Below are 25,496 nucleotides of genomic sequence, written 5' to 3'. Positions count from 1 at the left end.
AGCTTCCGAGCTGGGCTGGAAATCGCGCTTGCCCCGCGCCCCCACGTGCCATGCGGACCAGAACGCGTCGGACGCGTTCGATCGCGTCTCTACATCACCAAACCTCTCCCTACGGCCATCATCGCATGTCTTCTTGTCAGCATGGTTCAGAGCCGTAAAATTCAGCATTGCGCTGCTTGAGGGTCAGCCAAGCGGCATATGTGGCAGCCTGACGACTCCCGCGGAAAGTGTCAACAAAGGATAAAGTGCGCCTTTGACTCAGACTGGGTCAGGTCTTGATTTGCGCGGGAAAACTCAGCACTATGAAATGCAGTATGATCGTACTCAATTGAAGACAACTTCTACTATATGGTCTCTCAGCTGTACGCCGCAACAAACGCGTCGAACGCCAACGGCCTATTCTTCCTCAGAGCTATCATCTGCCTCCGGATCAATAACTTTATCCAGTACTCTGCCTCCGTCAAACCTCAGCGTCTTCCGCAATTCGTACAGGGTTTCCTCCAGATCCCAAACTGCGTTGACCAGTTTTTCTCTAGCCCCACCAACTTCATATCTCAGAGCACTGGCGTCCCACAACTCATCCACAACGCCTACTACGCTTATACATTCCTTCAGCTTCTTGTTGGCTTCCTTCGCATCTTTCACTGCTGTTTTGAGAGCCGGTACGAGCAAGTCCTCTTCTAATCTCTTCCTTGTCCGTGCTTCTTGATCTGTGAGTTCAGCGTGGTGCGGGTTTTCTTCAAGGGATTCGTAGAGTCCTTTCCATTCGTTCTTCACCCTGACAATTTTGTCGATATCGTCGGTGTTGGTAGTGGTGGTGCGAGGTGTGGAACTCATGGTGTAGATGACGAAGAATATGGGCGTGAAAGCATGATGTTATAGCCGTTGTCTGTTTGCTGTTTGCGTTTGCTGTGCATGCATGATCTTCGAAGGATTCCATGTCCTAGTTGTTGCACTTTCTGGGGGTCTCAGTATTCTCAAGACAAAGGTAAAGGTGTAGCTTCAGATGAAATCTGGCAATGATTGTGAAGCGTGAGAGACTAGCTGCTCGACTTTGAGAGACATGAATGCATGTATGGATGGCTCGATGAGACATAGCCCCGTTGATCTTTTCCTGCTCGACGTCAAACATTCTCAATAAAAAAAAGTCTGATCAATACCTTCTCCGAAGGAAACCAGGAATGTCGCGCAAAGCAGTGCCAATCTTCACGAAGCACCATCCCGAATTCCGTTGCCAAACTCCCGCAAACTCCACTACCCCAGGATTGGAAACCCACGGATGACCGTAAGCGACATGAACTTTTCCAAATCAACCCCATGAGCTTTCGATACTGAAGTACCCCCAAATCAATCATTCTACACCTTTCAAAAAGCCGAAGCGTCCAACGCTTCTGCCGCTCTTCTCATCCTTTGCTTGAGACCATCTACTTCCTTCTCCAGCAGCTTTGATCGCCTCTCAGCTTGTGCGCAACGTGCCTGAATCTGACTGAGCTGATCGCGAAGAGCGTTCTCGTTGTTGAGCGTATTAGCGTGTCGCTCTGCCAGTTCGTCGTATTGAACTTGGATGCCGCGGTACGCATTTTGACTGAACATGCCTTCGTTCTTGACTCGTCCTATCTCAGCTGTGAGTCCGGCGACTTGTGCTTGGAGCTGCTGGTTTACTGCGACCAGTGTTCTGAATTGCTCAGGAGACCGGGCTTGCATATCGATCTCCGCTCTCAATTGGGCATTTGTTCTTTCACTGTTTGCTAGCCTGGCTTCTGCACTGACTGTCACGATAGGATGATCTGGGCTTAATGATCGCCGTAAGGTGCTGTGTGATGGGTGTATCTATACGACAGTTAGCTTTGAGCGTGATCCAAGCTATTGCATGTTCGTACGATACGACTGTAGTCGCGACGCTTGATTCTCGCTGTCGTCTATTAGCTTGTCCAGATAGATGGAATAGAGGCTTCTTAACTTACCTGCTGCTGGCATGGGTTCATCATCGCCGGTGCGTTTCTGAGATGCGACAGTGCCGTGCGTTAAGTCAGTCCTATCTGGAATCGGCACTAGTGTCGCAGCAGAAGCTAGTACGGTTTCCGGTTCCTGTTTCTGGACTTTTGCGTGAGGCTTTGGACGGCTACCCTTGTTTGCGATCCATGCACAAGCCTGTTTGAAGTCGAGCCAGAAATGACTGTAGTCACCTACCTCGTCGATGTAACCAGCAGCTAAGAAGTAGTAAAGTGCCATCGCTCGTACTCTGTTGCACAAAGTTTGCTTGCCAACTGAGAGGTCTCCGACGTCACAAAACGGTTCATCGATATCGACATGCTTGAGACTGCTCTGTTGCACGCGATGGACGGTCGAGTCTGACTTGACATAAAAGTACCCGATATGGTGATTCTTCAATCCATACACGTAGATATAGACCAGGGGCTTCAACTCCAGATACGGGGCGTCGAAGGTGCCCAGAGTAAGTACCATCTCGGAAGCGTCCTGTGGCAAATAGGTGTCGACTGCTGGACCAAAGCTTTTGCGATGACTGAACTTGACGGTCTCGAACGCTGGGAGTTTCTCAAACTCATCGGGTATGAGAGAACGTGCCTGCCTGGAAATGGTTTGTGTGTACCAGTTCGTTACGCTTTCATCGATAGTGATGGGATTGTTGACGTTGGTATTTCCCATGGTAGGGGATACTTGCAGTCTAGCACCGCGAACCAGTAACTGTGGGCTCTGACGGGTTTATCAGTATTCCACCAATGAATATGGTGATGCTGCACGCACAAGGTAGTGTGCCAGAGACGAGGGGAAAGGGCCGATGAAGTGTGGATACGATGAGAGGTAAACCCTGGACCGCAAGGAGATGAGAGCTTTATATGTAGAGAGACCCTGTCAGAGTTAAGGTGTATGAAGTGATAGAACATAGGCTACAAGAGCGGTACGTGAGAGCCAGGCCCTACATTTGAGTGAGAGTGTACTAGGCTATCGCGAGAAGATATCGCGACAAGGTAAAGGTCATTAGATCCAGATACGATAATAGGAGAATTCTCTAATGGGCATTTTCGACAAGTCTGGTCGATCAGCATTGCTGCCGCCCTGTCAATTGGTTCAAAAAAGCCTTGAGGTATGATTGTAGGGACACGAGAGGTCTTCACCACGCGCATGTAGTAATGGAGCTCAACCGAGTAATGTCATATTCAGTTCGCAAATGAAGAGAAGGGTTTAATCGCCTATTGGCTGCAGGCGGTCAAGCATGGGCGAAACGGCTGATGACGTCGTAGTTACCCTAATAGCCCTGGAGGTCTCTCGTGATTGCGGCGCAAACATCGAGCAACCCGACCACCTCGCTCTCGTCCTGATCAAATTCCACCATACACGATCTCGCATACCATCAAGTTTGCGGCGCTTTCGTCCACGCGTACAACGATCGGAAAGGGCACTGCCATCGGCTGTTAACCGGGTCGGCGGACTTTCTCAGCCATTTGTTGCCGATCTCTCCGACCCCCGCCATTCATCCCCACAATCAGCCAGTAAAGCTTGAGCCGCCCTCCGCACGCTTAACTGATCTTGTTCTTGCGCCCAGCTTTTAGGCTGAAGTACGGTGCGACCGTTAGACGTCGTTTTGATTCCTCGGTGGGAGATGTCACGACAATTGCTGCCGTAAATGTGCTAATGACATGTTGATCATGAGGAAAGTATGGTGACCTATAAAGGATCTTGGGGACGGCGGCCAGTATGTGGTTGTTAATCGTGACCCATTGACGCCAATCATGCGACTTCTACTCACCATATTATTTTGCGTGCTGGGCGTTGCTGTAGCCGAAGATGGCTCACAAGGCTGGCTGCGCTATGCTCCTATACCGGACGGGCCATGCGCACAATCGGTACCCCCGGCGATCATCACTTTGAACAGCACGAAAGTGAGCCCTGTCTACACAGCAGGCCAAGAGCTTCAGAGAGGCGTAGAGGGCATCATCGGACGAAAGCTCAACGTCAGCTCGACGGCAGACCAAAGTCAGTCTGCCATCATTGTCGGAACGTGGGACGCCTACGTAGCCGCATACGGAAGTATTGATGAATGCGAGAACCTGGACGAAGATGGTTTCTTCCTCAGCACAACTACCCCTGGAAAAGTCATCATTATTGGACAGAATGAGCGCGGCGCTCTGTATGGTGCCTTCGAATATCTTTCTCAGCTCGCGCAAGATGATGTCACGGCTGCCTCTACCGTATACAACCCGCAGGTACCCATCCGATGGACTAATGAATGGGACAATATGGATGGCAGTATCGAACGAGGGTATGCTGGCCCTTCATTATTCTTCCGGGATGGCTTTGTCGTAGACAACACAACACGGGTTGCTGAATACGCTCGCCTGCTCGCATCAATCCGTGTAAATGGCGCCATTATCAACAACGTTAACGCAAACGCCACCTTACTCAACGATCGCAATGTCGAAGGCCTTGGTAGACTCGCTGATGCGATGCGACCATGGGGTGTGCAACTTGGCATATCCCTCAACTTCGCATCTCCGAATGCTACGCTGGGGACATTTGATCCACTGGACCCGAAGGTCGATGCATGGTGGGCCAACATTACCGACCAAATTTATTCCAAGGTCCCTGACATGGCCGGATATCTCGTCAAAGCGAATTCAGAGGGACAGCCTGGACCATTGACCTACAACCGAACACTCGCAGACGGCGCCAACATGTTCGCGAGGGCAGCTAAACCCCACGGTGGGGTCGTTATGTTCCGCGCTTTCGTGTATGACAATCACATCAACGAAACCAACTGGTATAACGACAGGGCGAATGCGCAACTGGAATTCTTTCAGCATCTCGATGGGAAGTTTGACGACAACGTAGTAGTTCAGATCAAATTCGGCCCGGTATGTCTACAGACGCAATTTTACATAAGCGCAGACTAACATATCTCTGTTTCTTTACAGATTGACTTTCAGGTTCGGGAGCCAGCATCGCCATTGTTCGGATCCTTGCGCCACACAAGCACTGCTATCGAGCTACAGATCACGCCCGAGTATCTCGGCCAAAACTGCCACTTAGTCTATTTGGCTCCACAATGGAAAGAGATCCTCGAGTTTGACATGAGATCTGACAACCAGTCATCCAAGGTCAAAGACATCATCACTGGAGAGCGCTTCAAGCGACCATTGGGTGGTTATGCAGGCGTGACAGGAGTTGGATCAAATGCGACATGGCTAGGCTCGCATCTAGCCATGTCCAATCTGTATGCGTACGGACGACTAGCATGGGACGCGTCGGTCGACCCGAAGTTCATCCTGCAAGACTGGATTCGATTGACATTTGGCTTTGACCCGGACGTGCTCGACACCATCACCGATATGTCCATGAGGTCGTGGCCCGCGTACGAGAACTACAGCGGCAATCTCGGCATCCAGACACTGACTGACATTTTGTACACACACTTTGGACCAAACCCTGCTTCGCAAGACGGTAATGGGTGGGGTCAATGGACACGCGCCGATGCATTCAGTATTGGCATGGACCGCACCGTGAAGAACGGCACTGGCAATGCCGGACAATACCCGCCCGAGGTCGCTCAAATCTACGAAGATATTGAATCGACGCCAGACAATTTACTGCTCTGGTTCCATCACGTTCCGTACACGCAGCGACTGAAATCCAACAAGACTGTGATTCAGCATTTCTATGGTAGGTTCTGGCTGTCAAAACTCATGTGAGACATATACTGACCTCGTGCCTCTACCTCTGCAGATGCCCATTACGAAGGTGCTGGTGTTGCGCAGGAATTTGTCGGGCAATGGGAGTCCTTGAAGGGCAAAATCGACGATGAGCGATATGAACATGTGTTGTTCAGGCAAACGTTCCAAGCTGGCCACTCGATAGTTTGGCGCGATGCGATCAACGAATTCTACCACAATCTCTCACAGATAGCGGACGAGAACCAGCGCGTGGGCAATCACCCGTATCGCATTGAGGCGGAAGACATGATGCTCGATGGTTTCATGACTTACGCGGTAAGCCCTTTTGAGACCGCTTCCGGATATACGGCTATCGTCACCACATCAAACTCCACAACGGGCGTCGCGACCGCTAATGTCACGTTCGCCTCGGGAACGTACGACGTCGCTGTCAATTACTACGATTTGATTGGAGGTAAAGCCAAGTACGAGCTCGAGGTTGGCGATCGTATCGTAGGTAGTTGGGTGGGGGATCTGGAAGATAAGCTGGGACACGCGCCGAGCGTGTATCTCGATGGGCACTCCGCGACGCGCATCACGTTCAGAGGTGTTGAGGTTCGGCAAGGTGACGTGGTGCGACTCACTGCGCAGGCTGATGGGATAGAGCCCGGCCCGGTCGATTACCTCTCATTTTTGCCACCTGGCATTGTTGACTGAGTCGTTCGTGCAGCAAGTATGTACAAAAAAGAAAAAAAGATGCGAAATTGAAATTGATGTCCTCGCATTCGCACACGCGACAATCTAATGTTTCCCCTGCCCAGTCGGCTTCATTTCCACTGCCGGGATCCCCTGCGCGCCTCCCGTTACCGCCTAACCCACAATAGCGACTGGTCTCCTATTCCCCCAGCCATGGCAACACCATAGCCCAGTCGTTGGTGGCTCTCAGAGACGGGGAATTTCACCTGCACTCCCGCAATTTGAGGCACGTCTCTTGCATTAGCCACCGCTCTGGAGACGCAAAGCCCAACAACACCCAACCCTTCCTCAAACAATGCGCAGCCTATTTTGTTCGTAAACTGAGCGTGATCTGTGTCTCCCCCCTTTCGCATCCAACGTCGTGGGCCACCAAGTAACCGGCGGGCACGCAAGAGCTTGAGATCCGTGCCGTACGCCAGTACTTCACGATGTGACAAGCTCGTCAGCTCCGACCAAGCCAACACACCTTTCAAAAATCGCCGACAGGCATCGCCGTCCCCAAAACAAACACGACAGCCTCGACAGCCCGGCAACGCCCTCGACGTCTTTTTCAAAGTGCATATTAGCATCAACTTTGTCAACGCACATCCAAACTAATGTCGCGTCCTAGTACAGTCGCTGCCCGATGCGCTGCGCTAGGAACTTCGATCGCCCAGGTAGCCGCTTCAGATGTTCAACTTTGCACCTACACGCGCTAACGCCCAAAACAGGTCATCCCGGATATCAGCAGCTTTGCTCGTAAATTCCGCGATGCTCGTCACGACCTGAACAAGATCAACAGTGATCTGCTCGTGATCAGGACTGGGCTGAGTATTGCGCAAGACGACTTTTCGGCAAAGTGGGCCGAGTTACCGGTATCTCTGATCGATGCTGTTTCGCGAGTTCTGGACTCATGCGATGATACCTGCGAAAAATTGCACAAGGCTTTTCTTAAGCTTTCATGTGGTAGCAAACCGAAAGAGGACTGGCGTGTGCTGAAGGACGGACCTTTGGTGAGTCTACGGCATGATCTTGACGCCTCAAAAGTGGTGCTAGAGTTATGTCTAGACTATGTTGCATTGTAAGTTGTTTGCGCCAGAAACGACTGAGCTTTGCACGAAAACTGACTCGGCTTAGATTTTGCCAACAGGATACGATGGATTCGTTACTTCAAAATTATGTCAGCGATCTCATCACGCAAAGTGATGAACTGCTGAAGAAGACGGATACAGATGAGATCTACGTGAATCAAACAGCACGCGACAAACTGTCTTCACTATTACAGGCTGTCCGTCTGCTTCGATCATGTATCACAGCTATTAAACGGGAAGGGCCGTCTGCATCACAACTAGCAAAGAGGACTACTCTCCCACGTCCAGATTCCCTAGAGCCCGCCCTTGGCGAGGAGCCTCGAAGCGGCAGGAAGAGCCCCCACGAACAAGCTTCAACACGAAACAGCGCTAACGACGGCATCGGCACATGGCTCGCCAATGTTCCGTCCTTTGAAGACGCGCAGACTCTCTCTTATTCCGCACTAGAACAAACATCTGTTCCAAGGCGACTCCTGATACCGCCATCCCGGGACGACATCACCCCATCGCGCGGTACATTTTACACTGACGACGGCGCGGCATCTAGCCCTACCCTGGTACCACCGGAATCCCGACTTAAGAAGTCATACAGCTGGTGTACTGATCTTTCAGGAAAGGCGAGTACTCGGTTACAACTTGCGTCGAGACACGCTTCAAAACAAGCATCAAAATACACATCAACGTTGTCCAGCTCAGACGTCTCCATTTTCCAGAAGAAGATTACCTCGGATCGGATAGCTGTGACGAAGGGCAAACGAAAAGAGTTGGAGCCAAACCAAAGGGCGGCGGTGGATCGAATTCTGGCAAATATACCAGCAGAAGCGACAGCTGCCGAAGTGGAGAGGGTGATATGGGAAGGCGCAAACCCGATGGCGACACATCCAGAATTCGGGTACTTCTTCATTCGAGTAGCGTACGAGATGTCGCCAGACATCCTTACCCTTCTCTTGGATTTTGGGGCTGATATTACTCGTGTCAATCCGGCGCCATCATCGTACTACTCCGCCATGCATGCCGCAACCTTAGGACGGCAGCTCGCCACCGTCCGTTACCTTGCTTCTTTGGGTCACTCGATCGACAACCCTGACCATGATGGAGAAACGCCTCTTCATCTTGCTTGCAGGACGCCTGGTGCGTCTGCAATAGCAAAGTACCTTGTTGAAGCTGGTGTGGACGTGAACTTTGAGGCGAAGAACGGACGCACACCACTACAGTCTGCCCTCAAAGCGGTCAGACTCGAGGGCAAAGAGAGAAGCATGTTGATTGAGCTTCTGCAAACACATGGGGCTGAGGGTGAAGTGAAGAGGGATTTGGACTGTGGGAGGGGTAACGAGAAGGGAAGACATGTGCTTGGATTAACATGAACTTCCAGGTTGATCAGGACAAAATGAAAGTTCCTTTGTTTCTGCTTCCGGCGGCGATGATTACTTCTCCCGTTTTCGGGCCCCGCGCCATACCTGAAATAGTGGAAATGTCACTCGGCTCCGCTTTGTACTCGCAGGCTCTCTTTAGGCGTTGTTATAATACGGTGGTCAACTGAGAATGGCGAAATCGGAAAAGATACCCAAATTATTGTATTAAAAGCATAATCGATGGTGTTGAATACCTCTGAAATAAACCCCGATACTGCTTGATACTACATCCAGCATGTGGTTGATCTGGAAGGTACTCTGGATGCCGAAACGTCTCTAGCCGCCGCTAACTTATCGTGAGGTCCACTCTTCGTCGGCCACCTCCGCTACCAAGGACTCACTCACCTCAGCTTCTCACCCATCCCCAAACTCTTGCGGCACACATTGCTCCTTACAACGCATACTATGAACAATATGGGAAACGCATACAAGCTGTGGGTGGGAGGAAAAGAGGTGGAAGGTCGAGCGGAGCAGTCAGTTAGCGGGACCCCTCATTCGTGACCCACCCCAATTGCTAACAGCATCACAGACTCGCCGTTGAAGACCCCGCGACTGGGGAAATCTTCGCGCACTACCATGCTGCATCTGCAGCTGATGTCGAGGATGTCGTCCAAACTGCACACAAAGTCTTCAAATCGGGCGTGTGGTCGAGAGCCCCGCGCCATGTGCGTGCGGATACGCTCGACCGAATCGCAGAACTCCTGACCAAGAATCTCCCAAGGCTTATCGCGCTGGAAGTACAGCAGACCGGACGCGCTATTCGTGAGATGAATGCCCAAGTTCCGACTCTTACGAAATGGTTCAAATATTACGCCGCGTTGATACGAACCGAAGAGCGCTCTGTCTTGCCAACCGTCGGTAAACTACACAATTGGGTTGACCGTAAGCCGCTCGGTGTAGTCGCGCAAATTACGCCGTTCAACCACCCAATGTTGATTGCTGTCAAGAAGATCGCACCCGCATTAGCCGCGGGCAACTCCATCGTGCTGAAACCGAGTGAGCTGACGCCGCTCACCAGCATTGAGCTTGGCAAGCTTTTGAAAGAGGCCGGTTTGCCCGACGGCGTTTTTTCAGTATTGCCAGGCGACGGTATCACGACCGGAAAGGCTCTTGTTGAGCACCCGCTCATCAAAAAAGTAGATGTTACTGGCGGCACACCAGCAGGACGCGCCATCGGCGCCATCGCAGGACGCAACCTGGCACACTACACAGCCGAACTCGGTGGCAAGGCTCCCCTGATCGTGTTTGAGAAAGCACACGTTGATCTTGCAGTCAATGGCATTGTGTTTGCAAGCTTCATAGCCAGTGGCCAGACATGTGTGGCAGCGACGCGTATCATCGTGCAGAACAACATCGTCGATCAGGTAGTGGAGAAGCTGAAGGCCAAAGTTCAGAGCATTGTGAGGCGGATGGGCTCACCAAAGAATGTGGAGTCTATGATGGGTCCCCTCATATCGGCGAAACAGCTCAGCAACGTTGAGACACTAGTCAACGACGCAAAGGATGCAGGTGCGACGGTTGTCACAGGTGGCCAACGAATGACTCACAAATCTTCACTGGACGATACCGATTTCTCGAAAGGCTACTTCTATCCACCAACCATACTGACGGATAGCACCACAAAGAAAATTGTCGATACGCGCATATGGAAGGAAGAGGCCTTCGGTCCCGTCATTGTCGTCGTAGGCTTCGATACTGAAGAAGAGGCCCTTGAGCTTGCAAACGACAGCGAATTCGGACTGGGCGCTGCTATCTGGACACAAGATCTTTCGCAAGCTTTCCGCGTGTCGGAGAGTATCGAGAGTGGCATCTGCTGGGTCAACACACATCATCGCAACGACCCAAGCTCCCCATGGGGTGGCATCAAGAGCTCGGGAGTGGGCAGTGAGAACGGCATCGATGCTTACAATGCTTATACAACATCGAAGAGTACGATTGTTAACTATGCGACTGCGGAAGAAGGACTGGCTAGCGATGACTGGTTCAGAGAGGGCACTGGCGAGGTTAGATATGGATGAGAGATATCATGTCTCGATCTCGTGAAAGAGAGGCCGCTATCACGCGAGGCGTCATGTTTCGTAGAAAAAGCCACTCTTGAGCGCCTCGTCTGCTCTGAAATAAGTACAGTGAAAGAACACAACAATCTGTGACTGAAACCTGGTGGTTACTGGTACTTGCGATGACGGGGGTCTTGCGAATGACCTAAGCCAGTGAGAGAGAAGGATCGTGACTATAATCGGTCACTTTATATACTAACTATTCCCTACCAGACGTAGTGCTGATCTACTCTTCTCTCAACCCTAAGCATTCTGCTGAACTTGTGTCTAGATCTCCAACTCTATCGTCCGGCCATGTCGAGCACTAGTCAAGATGCGCCAGCGTATGCACCATCCGGAAGTCAAGGAAAGGTCCACAAGTCTAATTCATCTCTGAGTCTCTCTTCCACTTCGGAATCCAGACCTTCTGCCACAGCCCCATCTGTATCAAGAGAGCGAGGCACAGACCCTGATGCTGCTTGGACGGCCAGGTCATGGGTAGGAAGATCTAGTAAGAGCAACATGTTTAGAGCACTACAAAAGGCGGGCGAAGACGTCAGTGTATATGGCAATGCGCCTTGGAAAGACTTCACGGCAAAGGATTTCGCTATGGCTTTGGTCGCCAGTCGCAATAAGCGCATCGATCAAGGACTTATCGAAGGAACACCAATTATAGGTGGTGACTATGAGCGAAAGCCGCGATCCATCAGCTCCACCAAAAAGAAAGATATCACCCATATACACACAGCTCCGGCGAAAGAGCCCGAACCGATCTCGAAAAGCCAACTTATGTTCATTTTGAGGAGCCTCCATTCACACCTTCTCATGATCAAAACTGCTGCTATTGACGAGGCAGAAACCTCACAGCACGGCAGCCCACAAGCGGGAGTAAATGACACAAATGTATTCGTCAACCCTTATCCAGAGCTCTGCAGCACACCCGGGTTTGAGCTTGACGGGACACATCCCACAGAGTACAGGATCATGTTTGACAGTTGTTCGAAGCCCATAATCTCAGAGAAAGCCCAAATGCTGGTCCGCACGGTCTTGCACCATCAACACGAACTTCTCTTCTACCACAAGCAGTGCGGAGAAATTAACCGTGACAGGAAACACTACTTGGCGTGAAAAGAAGTCTACTATATCCAAAGGATTGAGCTGTGGCGCGAGATGATGAAGAGCGTAAGTGTTGATACTGATAGTGAACTCGGAAATCAGGTGGAGGCTATTGTCAACGACACTTTTGTCAATGTAGATGATCTGGAGAGGGATGGCCGACTTTAGGAAAGCCGCGACGAAAGTCCGATAGTGTTAGTCTGCTAGACATGTAATAAATCGTGCTCTTAGAAGCTAGTGTTGCGAGCGGGAGTGCTTTCGCGCGTGCTATGTGGAACGAAGGGGCAAGCTTTGGAGGTCCGGAGATGGCTGAGGTCACGTGGGGAAGATTGCATCGGGAGAGTGACGTCATCGCTTTGGCGAAACTTTGCGACGCGTCGCAATCAACGGCCGTAACACCACTACCCAGCCACAATTTGAACGGCTGTCTCCAGTCCACACTCCTCATCCCAAACTACACGTCTTGTTCAAAGGCTACGATCAGTACGGGCAGCATGAAGCGCCTCATGCTCGACCAACTGGCCATGCAGCGGCCTACCAGGGGTGGCAGCCAGAGCGGTTCAGGGCTCACTCTCTCCAACTCAGCAAGCATGGAAAAGGATCGAGCTTGAGAACAGATTTTGGAACAGTTGTTATACACCGTATCATGGCTGACCACTAATACTACAACAAGACAGCTGTACACAAGCAAACGTTCCTCCTCTCGTCCACAAGCCCCGAGCCTGCGATCGAATATGCTCCCGCAGTCGATTCGATTGACACGCGTCAAATGCCGTACTACTCATCATCTAGAGCGAATTTGTCGTCAGAAGGATCGGTCAGGCTCCACAGCATCTTGTCCTCCTCAGCGCGACGCTCGTCCTCGGCATCCAACTCACGATCGCCGATCCTGCCTGGGTACCCAGGTGCCAGAAGCTTGTCGAACAGAATCCGCCCACCGACCGCAACATCGTCACTAGCTTTGGCTCGCGAGACAGCACGCTGCTCTTCGTGGTCGAGGCTGTCGGTAATAAATGCAGGCAGGGGTGGAATGTAGTGCCTGAACTGATGGGTACACCGACTAGTCTGATGGCCAAAGCGATACTGCTTACTGCGGAAGCGCTTGTTCTCAGGACCAGGAGCTTTCGCGCAAATTTCGCACTCGATCGTCTCCTTTACAGGGCACGCGTCGGCGTCATGCACGTCTGCCTTTTCACAGTACCAACAGAACTGAGCGGTACCCCACGTCTGAGGCGGGATAGCCTTCTTCTCCTCTGCAAGATCCATCCAAATATCGTTGATGGAACGACCGGCGATGGTGCAGTCTGACGGGAATCGATTGCCAGCCGTATCCGGAAACAAGACTGGGAAGAGGACAACGAGAAAGAACAGTGTTGTCTCATACACTGCATCGTTGGAGCTGTTGTGTAGCCAGATATTACTTGTATCGATTTGGAACCCACGAAGAAGCTCGACGAACCTCGGCAAGCTCTCACCGCGTTCTTTGTCTGGAACAGCGACGATACCGGCGTGGCTCGCCAGTGCCCCAAGCGATCGGATCGTAAGAACGATGCTGTCAAGCTTAGCCGTGTTAAGATTCCATTGCTCCTTTAGCTGGCGCTCATCATTGTTCAATCCTTGACCAAAGAAGATTACTGGCCTCTTCGACCCATCGTCGCAGCGCTGGTTATTCAGAAACTGGACAAGGACTGCTTGAGCCTCAGACTTCGTAACAAAGCGCGTTTGACAAAACCTTGGGTTCAGCTCGGTATCACCGAAAGGGATACCAAACTTGTCTTTCCCCTTGTTCCGCATGTGACACGTCTCCACAATGCGTAGGTGATGTACCGCGATGTTTCGAATGAGGTTTTCGAAATCGCCTGGGCTCGTGCAACTCCGAAGCTTCTTCATCGGGAAGACGACGAGACCGCCCTCGTTGATGATCTCCATTGGGTTGTCGGGAGGTTGGTTGTACCATTCGAGGTCTAGACAAACTCCCAGCGTGTCGTCCCACTTTGCCGGTGCGCCCGGGATTGGAGTAGTGCTGAAGCTGCGGACGAGGTCAAGAGCTTTGCGACCCTTGCAGAAAGCCTTGACACCCTCAAGCGTGTTGGGATGTATCGTAGTAGTCGAAGCCATATTGAGTGCTCGCGGTGTAGGGCTTTGACAGTTAGCCCAGGTCACAGAATGATTAGAGGCTTTCCATACCTCTATATATCCGGAGATAGGGAAGTGGTAATTCGAAAACACCGATGTGAGGATTCTGATATAGATCACACAACTTTCGCGTTTCGATATAATGTTTTTTGGCCGAGGAGTCGAGTTGAGCTTCGCCACGATGGTCCTTTGGAACAGAAAGCAGTGTTAATATATTGATAGAGGAGAGCAGCCTGGGAACTAGCCTGTGAAATGCTAAGAGAAAGAGTCAATTGCATCAGTGACGACATACGCAGCGTGTGGCCTCCAGACAACAGAGACCATATTCATTACCTCTGTTTACTAACTCACTAGGCCGACACAGAGTGCCGAGGATGGACTTACAGGATCAGTGTCGACATCAAGCAGCTAAATACCGAAAGCTTTCAAGCAGCCAGCAAACCAGCTGTTCGCTTGATCGTACTTGCAAGCCAAAGACTGGATGGTGACAAGCTCTGGGTAGATGTCTGCCAACAAGCGTCTGAATCATGACATGCCTTGTAAAGATAGTCCGAATTTAGCGTGTCTCATCTTCACATTAGCAGTACAAGGGACATATGGTCCTGAAAATGGCGTTCAAAGACGTTCATACTGCTCAAGGGTTTCACAACTTTTATGAGTGTTATCAACTGGTCTTCTTGCAAGCATGACCAACGTAAATCCATCCCCCGTTGACTTGCCAAGTCACTCTAACCGCCCACATGCTAAGGCTCAACTAACTTCTCCAAGATCTCATTCATAGCCCTGTCTGCCTCGCCCATCCTAGCCTCGTGATCTTCCCCGGGAAGCTGCCATGAGAGACTGTTTTGTAACCTCTCCCAGAACTCCAGGTAATCTCTCATTGGCTCCTCCAGGACTGTCTCGACCTCATCCTCCGGAGTCTCAGCGTTGACCCGGCGAAGTTGTGCTGAGATATCGAGGAGGAGCCGGATCATGTGCTGAGAATAGAAGTCGATCATGATAGGCGGAGCAGCGAGAGCTAATGACGTGGGCTCGTGGCGTGCACCGAATCGGTCAGGGTCGAGAGACAGATCCTTCTCCTTGAGTAAGTACTCCTTGGCAAGGCTAAGCTTGCTGCGCAGCATCCCGCGGTATTTCGCCTCTTCACCGGGACCGAAGTTGGCAAAGTCAGGCGCATCGTTGGTTTTGGTGTCGACAAGCGCTGTGACAGTAAGCTTTAGGTGCTTGAACCCGTTGTCTTGTTGGTTGAATGCGACTCTTGAATCGGTGTTGCGGCCACCTCCAACCTGGCCAGAGACCCAATAACGGCGGAAGTCATCGTCGCCGAATGCGAGAGCGGTTTTGTCCTTGTCGTTGACGCCGATTTTGCGGGTGCGTACGGGCATTGTGGGTGTAGCTGGGGTTCAAATTTGCGGTCGCGATAGGAGTATGAGGGAGCAAGTGATCGAATTATTTTACGATTGCGACCTCGCCGTAGAAGCAGCTAGAGAGCGGGGGTGCTCAAAGGCAACATCAAGGCAACGGGGGCAGTGTTTGGTGCAGAGCTTGAAGTGTTGGTGAGCACGGGCCGCGAGTCGCATTCACTACCGTATCGTCATAATTTCTCCTTATCAAGCAATTGGTAGAGCTACAGACTGGGCACAGTGAATGTGATACTCTGTGCGCTCATGACCTAGAACAAACTATCTAGGTAGTCTGAGCTTTCCGGGCACCCAATATGGACTACGCCACTAAGAGCCTGTCCTGCCTCTAATATCTTTTCGGCCTCCTCCAAAGCAGACTCGGTGGCCTCACTCAACTGCTTGGTTTCATTGTCATATGGGACCACCTCCTGCCGTTGCGGATCATAATGTGCTTTGTGATAGTAGCTGATACCGCTCTTACGAAGACGTCTTAGTAGACCAACTAGTGCCATGATCTCTCCTTCGATGATCATAGGGAATGTTGGAGTGTCGAAAATGCGGATCTTGGACCGGAATTCTTCCTGTACTGAGTTGTATGCTTCCATCAATCCATCGCCCTCTCGATCTTCAATCTCGTCGGGGTCTGCGATGCACCAGTTACCATCTTTATGAAGATCATGAGCGATGTGCGAAAGTTCCCACATGATCAGCTTCATACCCATCGCGCTGATGTACACATGCGGGTCGTGAGATTGGTGAGCGGACGACGGCGGCGGCTGGAAAATGATCTGTGAGGATCTCCACGACCCAATACCAGTGTGGGGGGATCTTTCTGACTTTGGGCCCTGAAACAACCTTCTCACCTCTCTGGAATACTGGAAGATGTCACGACGAATCTTTCGACTGTATATGAACAAAGCTTGTTGTGCGAAGGCATTCGCAACCTGCTCCCTTGTCAACACTCGCGCTATCTTAGCGTTCCTGCAAGTGCACGGCGAGTCGACAAGGATGTTGGGCTTTGCTCTGTTGTAGGCTTCATGAAGTTCCTTTTGTGGGTTGTCTTGGTGCCAATCAGGTTGTTTTTCATCCTCGTGTGTATGCTTGCGTTTCAGTCCTGCGACGGGGGGCGGAATATGTGAGTGCGATTCTGGTTCATCGTGCTCAAACTCCGGAACGCCTTGGGGTATCGCACCTGATGGAACAGGGTCTGCAGCTGCCTCGGGCTCCGCATTCGATGTGCCGTTATCGTTCGCTAGAGTGGGCTCATAGCTATCTTCTTTGCTTGGTTCTGACAATTCTTCACTGGGAGTTGAAGGTAGTACTGTGGAAGCTGCAAGAACCAGATTGTTCCCCTTCCGTACCTTAACGTGAGCCAGTAGAGCTTCGATTATTGCATCTGCGGATGTCTTCGGGGCCTGTAGAGATATGATATCGTACCCATCGTCCTTTAGCAACTTCAATCTTTCGATGTTGTTGGCTTTCTGCTTCCATGTCTTCTTATCCCAGACTTTGTCCAAGCTCAGGCCCTTGTGAGCGATGCCTTTACTTGCTTTCTCTTCCCACATCCGATTCTCTGACGAGAGTTTCGCGCATGGATGTGATTGTGGGATGACAGGAGCCTTCTCGAGTGGATCGATGGCGGGTGCTGGCGGACTGCCGGCAAGATCATCAGTTCGCGAACGTGTCGATGTTGAAGCTGAAGGAGGTACGGGGTCCGCGAGGCAGCTTTCCGCCTGCGTGATAGAGACAGCATTCCTCTCGCGCATTCGCTTGATCAGGTCTTCACTCGGATGTTGGTAGTTTGAGCCATTGGCAAGCGCTTGCGCACGGCACAGTTGATCGCTGGTGAGATCTTTTGGCTTACTGTTTACCGTGTTCCACGCATGGTTGATACAGTGAGGCTCAAAGGCGACAAAGCGGCCAGTCTTTTGTGAACGCTTGTGAATCCTCCTATCAATGCACTGCATCTTATACGAAGCAAGTCTTATGATGGTGATTAGTGTCTCGTAAAAGTGCAAGGATGGTATTCCGTACCGGTTTGCTATCCAGGTACCGTTTAGCACTTTTCCAAACTAACGTGCTTGGATGAAACTGGGTGGTTCTTCCGTGCAGGACAAGAAGACCAGCCAAAGAAGTAGAGCCGAATGGTTGTGCGGAGAGTGAGAGGTCCTCGGAGGGTGTAGTCCGCGCCCGTAGTTATACAGGAAGCAGGTACATCTTGTGGGGCAAATCGCTTTCCCTCCACGTCGTATGACATGATCTTTGGCGCGTGCGAGTGAAGCTGAATAGCTTTCACCAGGTTGAATCACCACGATGTCTGTAAAGAGAACTACCTGAGAAGCGGGTTGAAGCAAGCCAGTAGGATGCAGCTGCGGGCCGAGCTCTGGCATGTAGCATCTGTAGAAAGTCAATCGTATAGCTGCCGTAGTGAATACACCGGATCTATATCCCTGTGCTAATAGTCGGACGCATTGTAGAGTGCAGTTAAACGACGAAAGCTTCAAGTGGATTGCCCCATTCTGAACTGATCAACAGAGTTGACTTAATGGCGTGAGAAAGATGTAGCAACCTCTTGTCAGCGAAGCCATTGGTATTGAGTTCATCGCGACAAACAAAGTCTAATGTTTCAATATTTCGAGCTCGCAAAGCAAACCTTCTCATGTGAGCAGCGCCCACCTAGATTTGGGAAGCTCCCGCGAAGGCAATAATAGAATGAGACAGGACTCTAGTTCTTTATGGCCACGTTTGAGGCTCGAGGCGCTATAGTGGAACGGGATGACAATGAGATCGCTTGTTCGACGTGACGGGCGACAGAACCGTTGAGAAGATGCGCAGCAGATATCCCTGGAAGGAGCGGACCGCTCGATCATCATTGAAAATAGAGTGTTGGAGTAAGCACGCGTCTGATAAAATCTGCAGCAGTGTTGCTCTGGCTAAGAATTGACGCGTTGTTCTGGCAAGCAGCTTAGGGGCCTCGTCACGTAATCTTCTCGCAGTGTAAAAGAACACTTGCTTTCTTCGTGGGCATAGGTTCCGAGATGGCGCTGATGGTGTAGGTGATTGAATTTGGTTGGTGTAACAGACACGAGGTGACGAGGTCCGGCCAAACCTCGGCACCAAGCGCGTGGGCGACGTGACACACTAACTTTAGTGGCGTCATTCATCCAACCTCCTTCAATCCAAACACATATTCCCTTTTGACATTATTCCTTTCAGTCTGACTGCCCTGGTCTAGTCTCGTAGAGACATCGCTGGATGAGTACATAGGCCCTGTCTCGCTTTCAGTCCTCGTGTCTTTCGGATACGGCTTCGACCACCTCACGCCGTCAAATCGCGACAATATGCATCGCGACCTGACTGAGTCCATTCGGCAAGTACATGCTCACTCATCTATTCGTCCTGCATTCTCGATATCGCGTCCGCTTCCAATGAGGTGTACGTCCATCGCGCCATTTCCTCAACGCTCACCGTCTCCTCGTCTCCGCCATCGTGTCATCTTGTTCAATGTTATCAGCTGCATGGTCATTCCTGTACTTCGAAGATACCTTCAACGCGAGTAGACGTTTGATCGAACTTTGGCGCCGCTTACGCGCGCATCCGTGTGTGTTCATGTCTCCGCCCGTTTGTTATCGCGGTGTCACGTGACAAGGCGCTTGCTGCCTTCAGGGCAGGCTGCTTGCTATTGGCTGTCCGTGCTAGCACAATCAACTCTATCGGCACAACCAGCTGTACCGATACTACATTGTTTTAAGCACCGATCTCGTCTTCCCCTCGCTGCAGCGGACTGGCAATGGCCACGCCTGGCAGCAACCGCTATGCGATGTTCGCTAGCGCAGACAGCAGCGAAACTCCCGTCCGCAGTCCCGCTATTGACCGTTCCCAAAACCCATTCCTCAACCAGATTGCCGATGACTCGATACCATGGCAAGAGGTCAAGAAGCGCGGCGCTCCTGCAGTGCAGCCGGCACCACCGGTTCGACGCTCTCCACAGGTGCTGAATGACCGCACCAAGGCTATCCTCAACCGCCGGCGCGCCCAGCAAGGACAAGAGCGCATCGTCTCAGGCTCGCCGGACAACACGCCCGAGAAAGCATACGATCCACACGAGAACTGGTGTGGCGTCTGCTCGTACAAGTTCGCCAACAAGGCTGCACTGCTCAGTCACATCAAGCAGAGCGTCGGACACGAAAACTATTGCAACCTTTGCAAGCGCGTCTTCTTGGACCGCAATGGTCTCAAGAACCACGTCGACAATGCAGCGAATCATGAAGTTCATTGCAATCTCTGTCTCTCCGCTTTCAAGGACGACTGGGCTCTCAAGAACCACCTCGAGAATAACTATAGTGTCGGCCATGAGTGGGTGTGTCTCACCTGTCTGCTCGGCTTCAAGACTCGCGCTGAGTTGGAGCGACATCTTCAGACCGCTGCGAAGCATACGTGGTGCGGAACATGCCAGCGCCGCTTCCCCAATCAGGATATGCGCGACGCGCATTGGGAACAGACGAACAGTAAGTGGTTTGAGGGAATCTTGGTTGCGAGCTCGTGTCTTTTTGTCTGGTCAGAGCGTTCATTCTCTTGTTCAACGATTACTTCATCTTTACGACTTGACTGACCAAGGTAAGGGCACAAGCATTGCTTACAACCAGGTTGCGATTTCGATGGACCGGACCAGTCAACGCTTGCACGACATCTCAAGAGTGATCACTTCCAGTGCGAAGGCTGCAAGCGCATACTACCGAGCTTTACCAAGCTCACGCAGCACTACGAGAGCTGTGCATTCGCACTTGCCTGCCCCCAATGCGGCGAGCACTGTGCTGGAAAGACCCAACTGGGTATTCACCTCGAGAACTGTTTCCTTTGCGAGGAATGTGGCTTCCACACTCACCACGAGGGCAACTACCACATTGTGAGTGATCTGCCACGCGACTGACTCACGACTGCCACGCTGACAACACACCAGCACATGACTAAGCACAGGTCCGCTGACATTGGCTGTTGGGCTTGCGACGCACCGATGCGCACCTACTCCAGTCTCATCAATCACTTGGAGTCAGGCAAATGCCCCCACTTCAACGACCCGGCGCTTCTCACGCGCTGTCTCGGAAAGTGGTGGTACTCCGCGCTTTACATGGATCTCGATATGCATGCATCCATTCGCATAGGCCGCGTCGATATCCGCGAGGTACAGCGTTGGTCGGCTTCCGGAGACCTACACCCTTTCGTGTGTCGCGATGAAGGATGTGGAAAGGTCTTCGGTCATCTGAGTTCACTGGTATTGCACTGTGAGAGCCAGGCTTGCGGTTGGGGTGTCGATCGCTTGAACATGCCCGGGCTAGAGAAGGAGTTCAAGCAGATGTGTATTCGGAGGGATAGTGCTAGTGCCTAGAAGCGAGTACAACCTCCGATGGTAGTGGAGATGCTCGAGGACCGATCTGGAACGCGGAGGACAGTCATTCGGTCTGTCTCTTCCATACTACTTGAGCTACGCCTGAAGATGCTCATTTCATACTCAAGACTCAGTCGTATAGCTTTTAAGATACCACGAAGAGTTCACTGACACACTTTTCATGACGTGGTGTTAACTCGTTCCAAGTGTATCCGACCATCACATCGGTCGCGCCAGTGAATCGATCACTATACAACCAGAAGATGCGAACTCTGAACCCAGCTGACTATAGTTATAGTTTTACAAACGAGCTCATTCGACTCTTTTTTGGCCTTTTGAACGCGTCATAACGTGTGTCACGCCAACCGTTCATCATGACCTTGTCACAGTCTCACCGCCTCCGCTCACCATTATGGCTGCCCTTACCCTCTAGACGCCCAGTGATCTTCTTCTCGAACTCATCAGGATGGAGCGTCCTGCCTGTCTTGTCCCTGAATCGCCAGCTGACCCTATTCCATACCATTGAGCAATCTTGCTGTAAGATGCGAGCGACTAAACGTAAGTCATCGGCGGAGAAAGTATCGTCGGGTTTGACTTCGAGTTCGAGGGGACGAGCGACGACGGGGCGGGTGTTGTTGTTGTTGTTGCTGTTGCCGTTGTTGGCATTGGGCTGAGGGGGCGCTCGCGGAGGCACTTTGTTTGAAGGGGCTTTCTGTGCTGAAGCTTTCGCATCTCCGGCACCGCCGCCGGTTTTGGTTTTCTGGTTGTTCTTCCTCCCTGTATTCCAGTTGTTTCCACCGATGTTATCCCAGCTCGCGGCAGCATCATTCGCGCCGTCTCCACCACCCGTAGTGGCGCCAGTGCCCCATCCAACTTGGGTTTCCCAGGCATTCGTACCAGTACCTGCAGTATCTCCCCCAGCGAAGTCCCAGGTTGTAGTATCACCCCATGCATCGGGTGCTTTGTCCGCAGAGTTGTTCTTGTCACCAGACTCGTCTTTGCCGTTACCCGTATCTTCTCCAAACGTGGCACCAAATATCCCGCCATCATCCCCTGTTTCCTCTTCCTTCTTCTCCTCTTTTTTCTTATCATCCTTCTTGTTGTTCCCATTATTGTGATCTGCATTCTTCTCCTTCTTCCCCTTCTTGCCTCCACCCCCCTGCTTGGCCCCACTTGGTTGCCAATCGCCCGGCTTGATCTCCTTGAAGCGATGTTTGCATTCATGCTCAGCTTTACCAAATTCTTCGCTTATCTTAGCCCAGGTATTCTTTGAATCGTCCTTCATCTGCATCAGCTTCTCGTCTTGTTCTTTTGTCCATCCATTTGACTCTCCATCCTTTTTGTCATTATCTTCTGGGACTGTGTTGTTGTCCGGGACAGTCGTAGCCTCCCAAGGTGCTGCGGGTTCATCTTTCTTCTCTTTGTTGTCGTCGCCACCTGTAGCGTCTGGAGTAGTGCCCCAAGTGGCTGCAAATGGATCGCTTGTGTCATTGCCCGATTCCTGTACGACCCATTCATCACCTTTGTTACTTGAGGCCTTCTTCGAGCTCGACTTCTTCGATCCGCTCTTTGCATTGGCGTCACCCCACCCATTGTTACCCCACAAGTTATCTCCATCAGTGGCGGGCTTGGCCGAAGCTGCTTTCTTTGGAGTACTCTTCGCGCCTACTAGCTCCTTTGCCGGCCGTTGTTCAGAAGGTACCTTCGCAAGGCTGGCTGCAGTAAGTCGTGGTTTGCCGGTGCCTGTGAGCCTGCCTTTTCGTCCGTCGCTCGCGGTCCACTCTACGATGCGACCAGGAGTAGACATCTGATGGTAATTAGCCTACAAGCTTCGTCATGGTATTCAATGGGGGCAGTCACTATGTTAGTGGGTTGACCGAACTTTCTAGGTTGCGGCGGAGGCGGGGGTGCGGGTGGCTTTACTTCCTTGTACGGCTTGTCACTAAAGCCTAGGATATATGCCATGGATACCCTACGCGGAGCGCCATTCGCGTCCGTCATCCTGGTAGCTTGGAGGTGCAGGCGCTGAGTTCAAAGTGCTGGTGTTGACGCCGCGCGTGAGAACGGACGCGGTCCGTAAGCGACGGCGATGAAAACTCCGCACGGAGATGAGCGGCAATTGGGTGAACAAAGCAAGCTGAGACTGAGCACGCAGGGAATACGCGTTGGTGTTGCGGGGACGGGTGTGGGAGCGGACTGACGGTTGTCTTGGCGACAAACAGATCGGTTCAGAACCTCTAGAATTCGACGGCAGAAGAGAAGAGTACATGATGGAACAGTAACCAAATTAGAATAAAGGACATTATCCCACGAAATACGCATCCAGAAGAAAGTGTGTGGACAACGAAGAGGATATTTCATGAAAGACATATGGGTGTTACCTTTCGCCCCAACTGGCTGACGTAGGTAGCCAGGCTACCAGCCGAGTAACCCAATCACGAAAATTCATCTCCGTGGTCCTCAGCTGTACCTCAATGTTCTGTATTAGTGCATAGTGGTAATCGTGCGAGACCCTCAAGGATTGCGGATGTCAGCGCGTGCAGACTGCACAGCCCGTTGCAACCCTGTCATGTCATCTACTGATCCCTAACAGATTAGAACAGACGGTGCGTCGCACCCAGAATTCACTAGGAAGGCTGTGAACGAACAACAATGTTGCGGGCGTAGGACAGAGCACGACGCCATTCGAAGGAAGTTGAGACGGAGCCATGGCTGACTAATCTGCACGCTAACGTTCTGGGCCCTTGCATTGCGGGCAAGCTGGCATCTCCGTGTACGTAGCTTGGCGCTCGACGAAACATCGAATTCGACACGACAGAGCAGCATCACTATATACCCGCCATGCTGTTCCCATCTCTCGCCATTCTCGCTGCGGCGAGCAGCTTGCTGTCATTCGCGACGGCGCACAACATCCAAATGAAGGCCCACCAGCGCGAGTGCTTCCACGAATCCCTCCACAAGGACGACAAGATGACAGTCACGTTCCAAGTCGGCGACCGGGAGTTTGGAGGCAGCGGAAATTTGGAGATTGATTTCTGGGTGCGTCAATGAGACTCTAACTCCGCCTCCAAACCACATAGCTGACTATCTATACACAGATCGAGACGCCCTCTCGAAGCTACCAAGTCCACGAACGCGGCGTATCCTCCGGCGACCACTCCTTCGACGCCAAAGAAGACGGCAAATACACATACTGCTTCAACAACGAGCACTGGGGCGCGAACACGAAGGAGGTCTCGTTCAACGTACACGGCATTGTCTACGTCCCCGAATCGGAAGCCCCCCAAGACCCATTGGAGAAGGAGGGTAAGGAACCACACTGAGCAGCTGGAGAGGATAGTACTGACGGAACCAGTGCGAACAATGTCGGAACTCGTCTCCCAGGTCAAGGACGAGCAGAGCTACATCATCGTGCGCGAGCGAGTGCACAGGAATACTGCCGAGAGCACCAACGCGCGCATCAAGTGGTGGAGCATCTTCCAGTTGATGGTACTCATTGGCCAGGGTTTCTTCCAGGTGTGGTGGCTGAAACGGTTCTTCGAGGTAACCAGCACCCATGCATACCATTACCACTCCAGCAGTACTCAACTAATCCCGTCTACAGGTCAAGCGTGTGGTTTAGCTTTCTCTCTTCCCGCTCTCACGAGCTGCGTGCGGCGCAATATCTCCAGTTTTTGCCGCTAGTCTACGCACTTTGTCTCGATTCTTCTGGCGTTGGAAGCGTGTGTTTAGGAGAATGAGCACCGGAAAAGGCGGGAGTATGGCGGATTACTTTATATGACTCATCAGCGAGATCTGGGTAAGATTACATTTTCATATGCAGAGTTCATCCAGTTCGCTCTATGTTCCACGGGTCTGCTTCTGCCTACGAAGCTTGGCACGTATTGACCCGACTAAAATCTGGTTTGGGTCAGCTGATTCGAAGACAGCCTGGCACCTTGAGAAGAAGATCATTTTAGTGGTTGATGAAGACAGGTTTCGTGAATCTTAGTGTGGTTAGCCCACCTCAACGTATTACTGAATCATTCACCAATCTTGCTTCCATCTGCGGCATTTCTATATAAAGGTGTCCCTATCACTCCATGTTTAGACTTCTGTCTCTACCTCAATGTTCTCAGCTCATCTCTCAACCCTTCGTTTGTCATTAATCTCCTGATCCATCTCATTACGTCGACAACAGGTCAGGCAGCGACGTTGCAGCCTCAACGTGGTCAATCCGTCACTTTGTGCGCGTCTCTATCCGCAGTTGTCGGGTGAAGGCGGGAGACACGTCGCGAATTTGCACTGTCGGTGTACTCCCTTCTGTTGTCGGGGTAGCGTGCCTTCTATCACTGGTCGCTGCTGCCTCCCATACGACCGTCACCACGAGCAACGGCAGTATAAATAGTCAACAACCCCCGCCCGCCTCCTCCAACACCAAATATGAGCCTCTCGATTCAACCTGCTGCAAGCACACCAGATGAACCCTTCTCAACATGGCGCGCCTTCCGGCTGGCCTCAGGCTATGAGCTT

General features: G+C 51.7%; 11 protein-coding genes across 11 annotated transcripts; 5 read left to right on the top strand and 6 right to left on the bottom strand.

Annotated features, from left to right (window-relative positions):
* Positions 1 to 396: 396 nt before the first annotated feature.
* On the bottom strand, positions 397 to 837 carry J4E93_003119 (uncharacterized protein; the record flags this gene model as incomplete). Its single annotated transcript, XM_049341059.1, has 1 exon — positions 397 to 837. The coding sequence occupies one exon, from the start codon at positions 835 to 837 to the stop codon at positions 397 to 399; it is 441 nt and encodes a 146-aa protein (XP_049201941.1).
* A 528-nt stretch (positions 838 to 1,365) lies between these two features.
* On the bottom strand, positions 1,366 to 2,667 carry J4E93_003118 (uncharacterized protein; the record flags this gene model as incomplete). Its single annotated transcript, XM_049341058.1, has 2 exons — positions 1,366 to 1,715; positions 1,965 to 2,667. 2 exons carry the CDS (start codon positions 2,665 to 2,667, stop codon positions 1,366 to 1,368), a joined length of 1,053 nt encoding a protein of 350 aa, XP_049201940.1.
* Positions 2,668 to 3,752: 1,085 nt separating this feature from the next.
* On the top strand, positions 3,753 to 6,386 carry J4E93_003117 (uncharacterized protein; the record flags this gene model as incomplete). Its single annotated transcript, XM_049341057.1, has 3 exons — positions 3,753 to 4,874; positions 4,935 to 5,679; positions 5,743 to 6,386. The coding sequence occupies 3 exons, from the start codon at positions 3,753 to 3,755 to the stop codon at positions 6,384 to 6,386; spliced, it is 2,511 nt and encodes an 836-aa protein (XP_049201939.1).
* A 635-nt stretch (positions 6,387 to 7,021) lies between these two features.
* J4E93_003116 (uncharacterized protein) lies at positions 7,022 to 8,859 on the top strand (the record flags this gene model as incomplete). Its single annotated transcript, XM_049341056.1, has 3 exons — positions 7,022 to 7,081; positions 7,136 to 7,485; positions 7,542 to 8,859. 3 exons carry the CDS (start codon positions 7,022 to 7,024, stop codon positions 8,857 to 8,859), a joined length of 1,728 nt encoding a protein of 575 aa, XP_049201938.1.
* A 453-nt stretch (positions 8,860 to 9,312) lies between these two features.
* J4E93_003115 (uncharacterized protein) lies at positions 9,313 to 10,925 on the top strand (the record flags this gene model as incomplete). Its single annotated transcript, XM_049341055.1, has 2 exons — positions 9,313 to 9,380; positions 9,437 to 10,925. 2 exons carry the CDS (start codon positions 9,313 to 9,315, stop codon positions 10,923 to 10,925), a joined length of 1,557 nt encoding a protein of 518 aa, XP_049201937.1.
* Positions 10,926 to 12,836: 1,911 nt separating this feature from the next.
* On the bottom strand, positions 12,837 to 14,485 carry J4E93_003114 (uncharacterized protein; the record flags this gene model as incomplete). The annotated part of the gene is made up of 2 exons (XM_049341054.1): positions 12,837 to 14,199; positions 14,481 to 14,485. The coding sequence occupies 2 exons, from the start codon at positions 14,483 to 14,485 to the stop codon at positions 12,837 to 12,839; spliced, it is 1,368 nt and encodes a 455-aa protein (XP_049201936.1).
* A 453-nt stretch (positions 14,486 to 14,938) lies between these two features.
* Positions 14,939 to 15,580, bottom strand: J4E93_003113 (uncharacterized protein; the record flags this gene model as incomplete). The annotated part of the gene is made up of 1 exon (XM_049341053.1): positions 14,939 to 15,580. The coding sequence occupies one exon, from the start codon at positions 15,578 to 15,580 to the stop codon at positions 14,939 to 14,941; it is 642 nt and encodes a 213-aa protein (XP_049201935.1).
* A 287-nt stretch (positions 15,581 to 15,867) lies between these two features.
* On the bottom strand, positions 15,868 to 17,565 carry J4E93_003112 (uncharacterized protein; the record flags this gene model as incomplete). The annotated part of the gene is made up of 1 exon (XM_049341052.1): positions 15,868 to 17,565. The coding sequence occupies one exon, from the start codon at positions 17,563 to 17,565 to the stop codon at positions 15,868 to 15,870; it is 1,698 nt and encodes a 565-aa protein (XP_049201934.1).
* A 1,823-nt stretch (positions 17,566 to 19,388) lies between these two features.
* J4E93_003111 (uncharacterized protein) lies at positions 19,389 to 20,984 on the top strand (the record flags this gene model as incomplete). Its single annotated transcript, XM_049341051.1, has 4 exons — positions 19,389 to 20,106; positions 20,221 to 20,504; positions 20,559 to 20,575; positions 20,630 to 20,984. 4 exons carry the CDS (start codon positions 19,389 to 19,391, stop codon positions 20,982 to 20,984), a joined length of 1,374 nt encoding a protein of 457 aa, XP_049201933.1.
* Positions 20,985 to 21,375: 391 nt separating this feature from the next.
* Positions 21,376 to 22,791, bottom strand: J4E93_003110 (uncharacterized protein; the record flags this gene model as incomplete). Its single annotated transcript, XM_049341050.1, has 1 exon — positions 21,376 to 22,791. The coding sequence occupies one exon, from the start codon at positions 22,789 to 22,791 to the stop codon at positions 21,376 to 21,378; it is 1,416 nt and encodes a 471-aa protein (XP_049201932.1).
* A 1,034-nt stretch (positions 22,792 to 23,825) lies between these two features.
* J4E93_003109 (uncharacterized protein) lies at positions 23,826 to 24,606 on the top strand (the record flags this gene model as incomplete). Its single annotated transcript, XM_049341049.1, has 4 exons — positions 23,826 to 24,023; positions 24,083 to 24,290; positions 24,340 to 24,527; positions 24,589 to 24,606. 4 exons carry the CDS (start codon positions 23,826 to 23,828, stop codon positions 24,604 to 24,606), a joined length of 612 nt encoding a protein of 203 aa, XP_049201931.1.
* Between the last annotated feature and the right edge of the window lie 890 nt (positions 24,607 to 25,496).

This window comes from Alternaria ventricosa (genome assembly GCF_023758065.1).
Source record: "Alternaria ventricosa strain BMP 2768 chromosome Unknown scaffold_4, whole genome shotgun sequence".
Taxonomy (NCBI): Eukaryota; Fungi; Ascomycota; class Dothideomycetes; order Pleosporales; family Pleosporaceae; genus Alternaria; species Alternaria ventricosa.
Note: the sequence above shows the minus strand (reverse complement) of the source record. Positions and strands in the feature narration are given on the sequence as shown.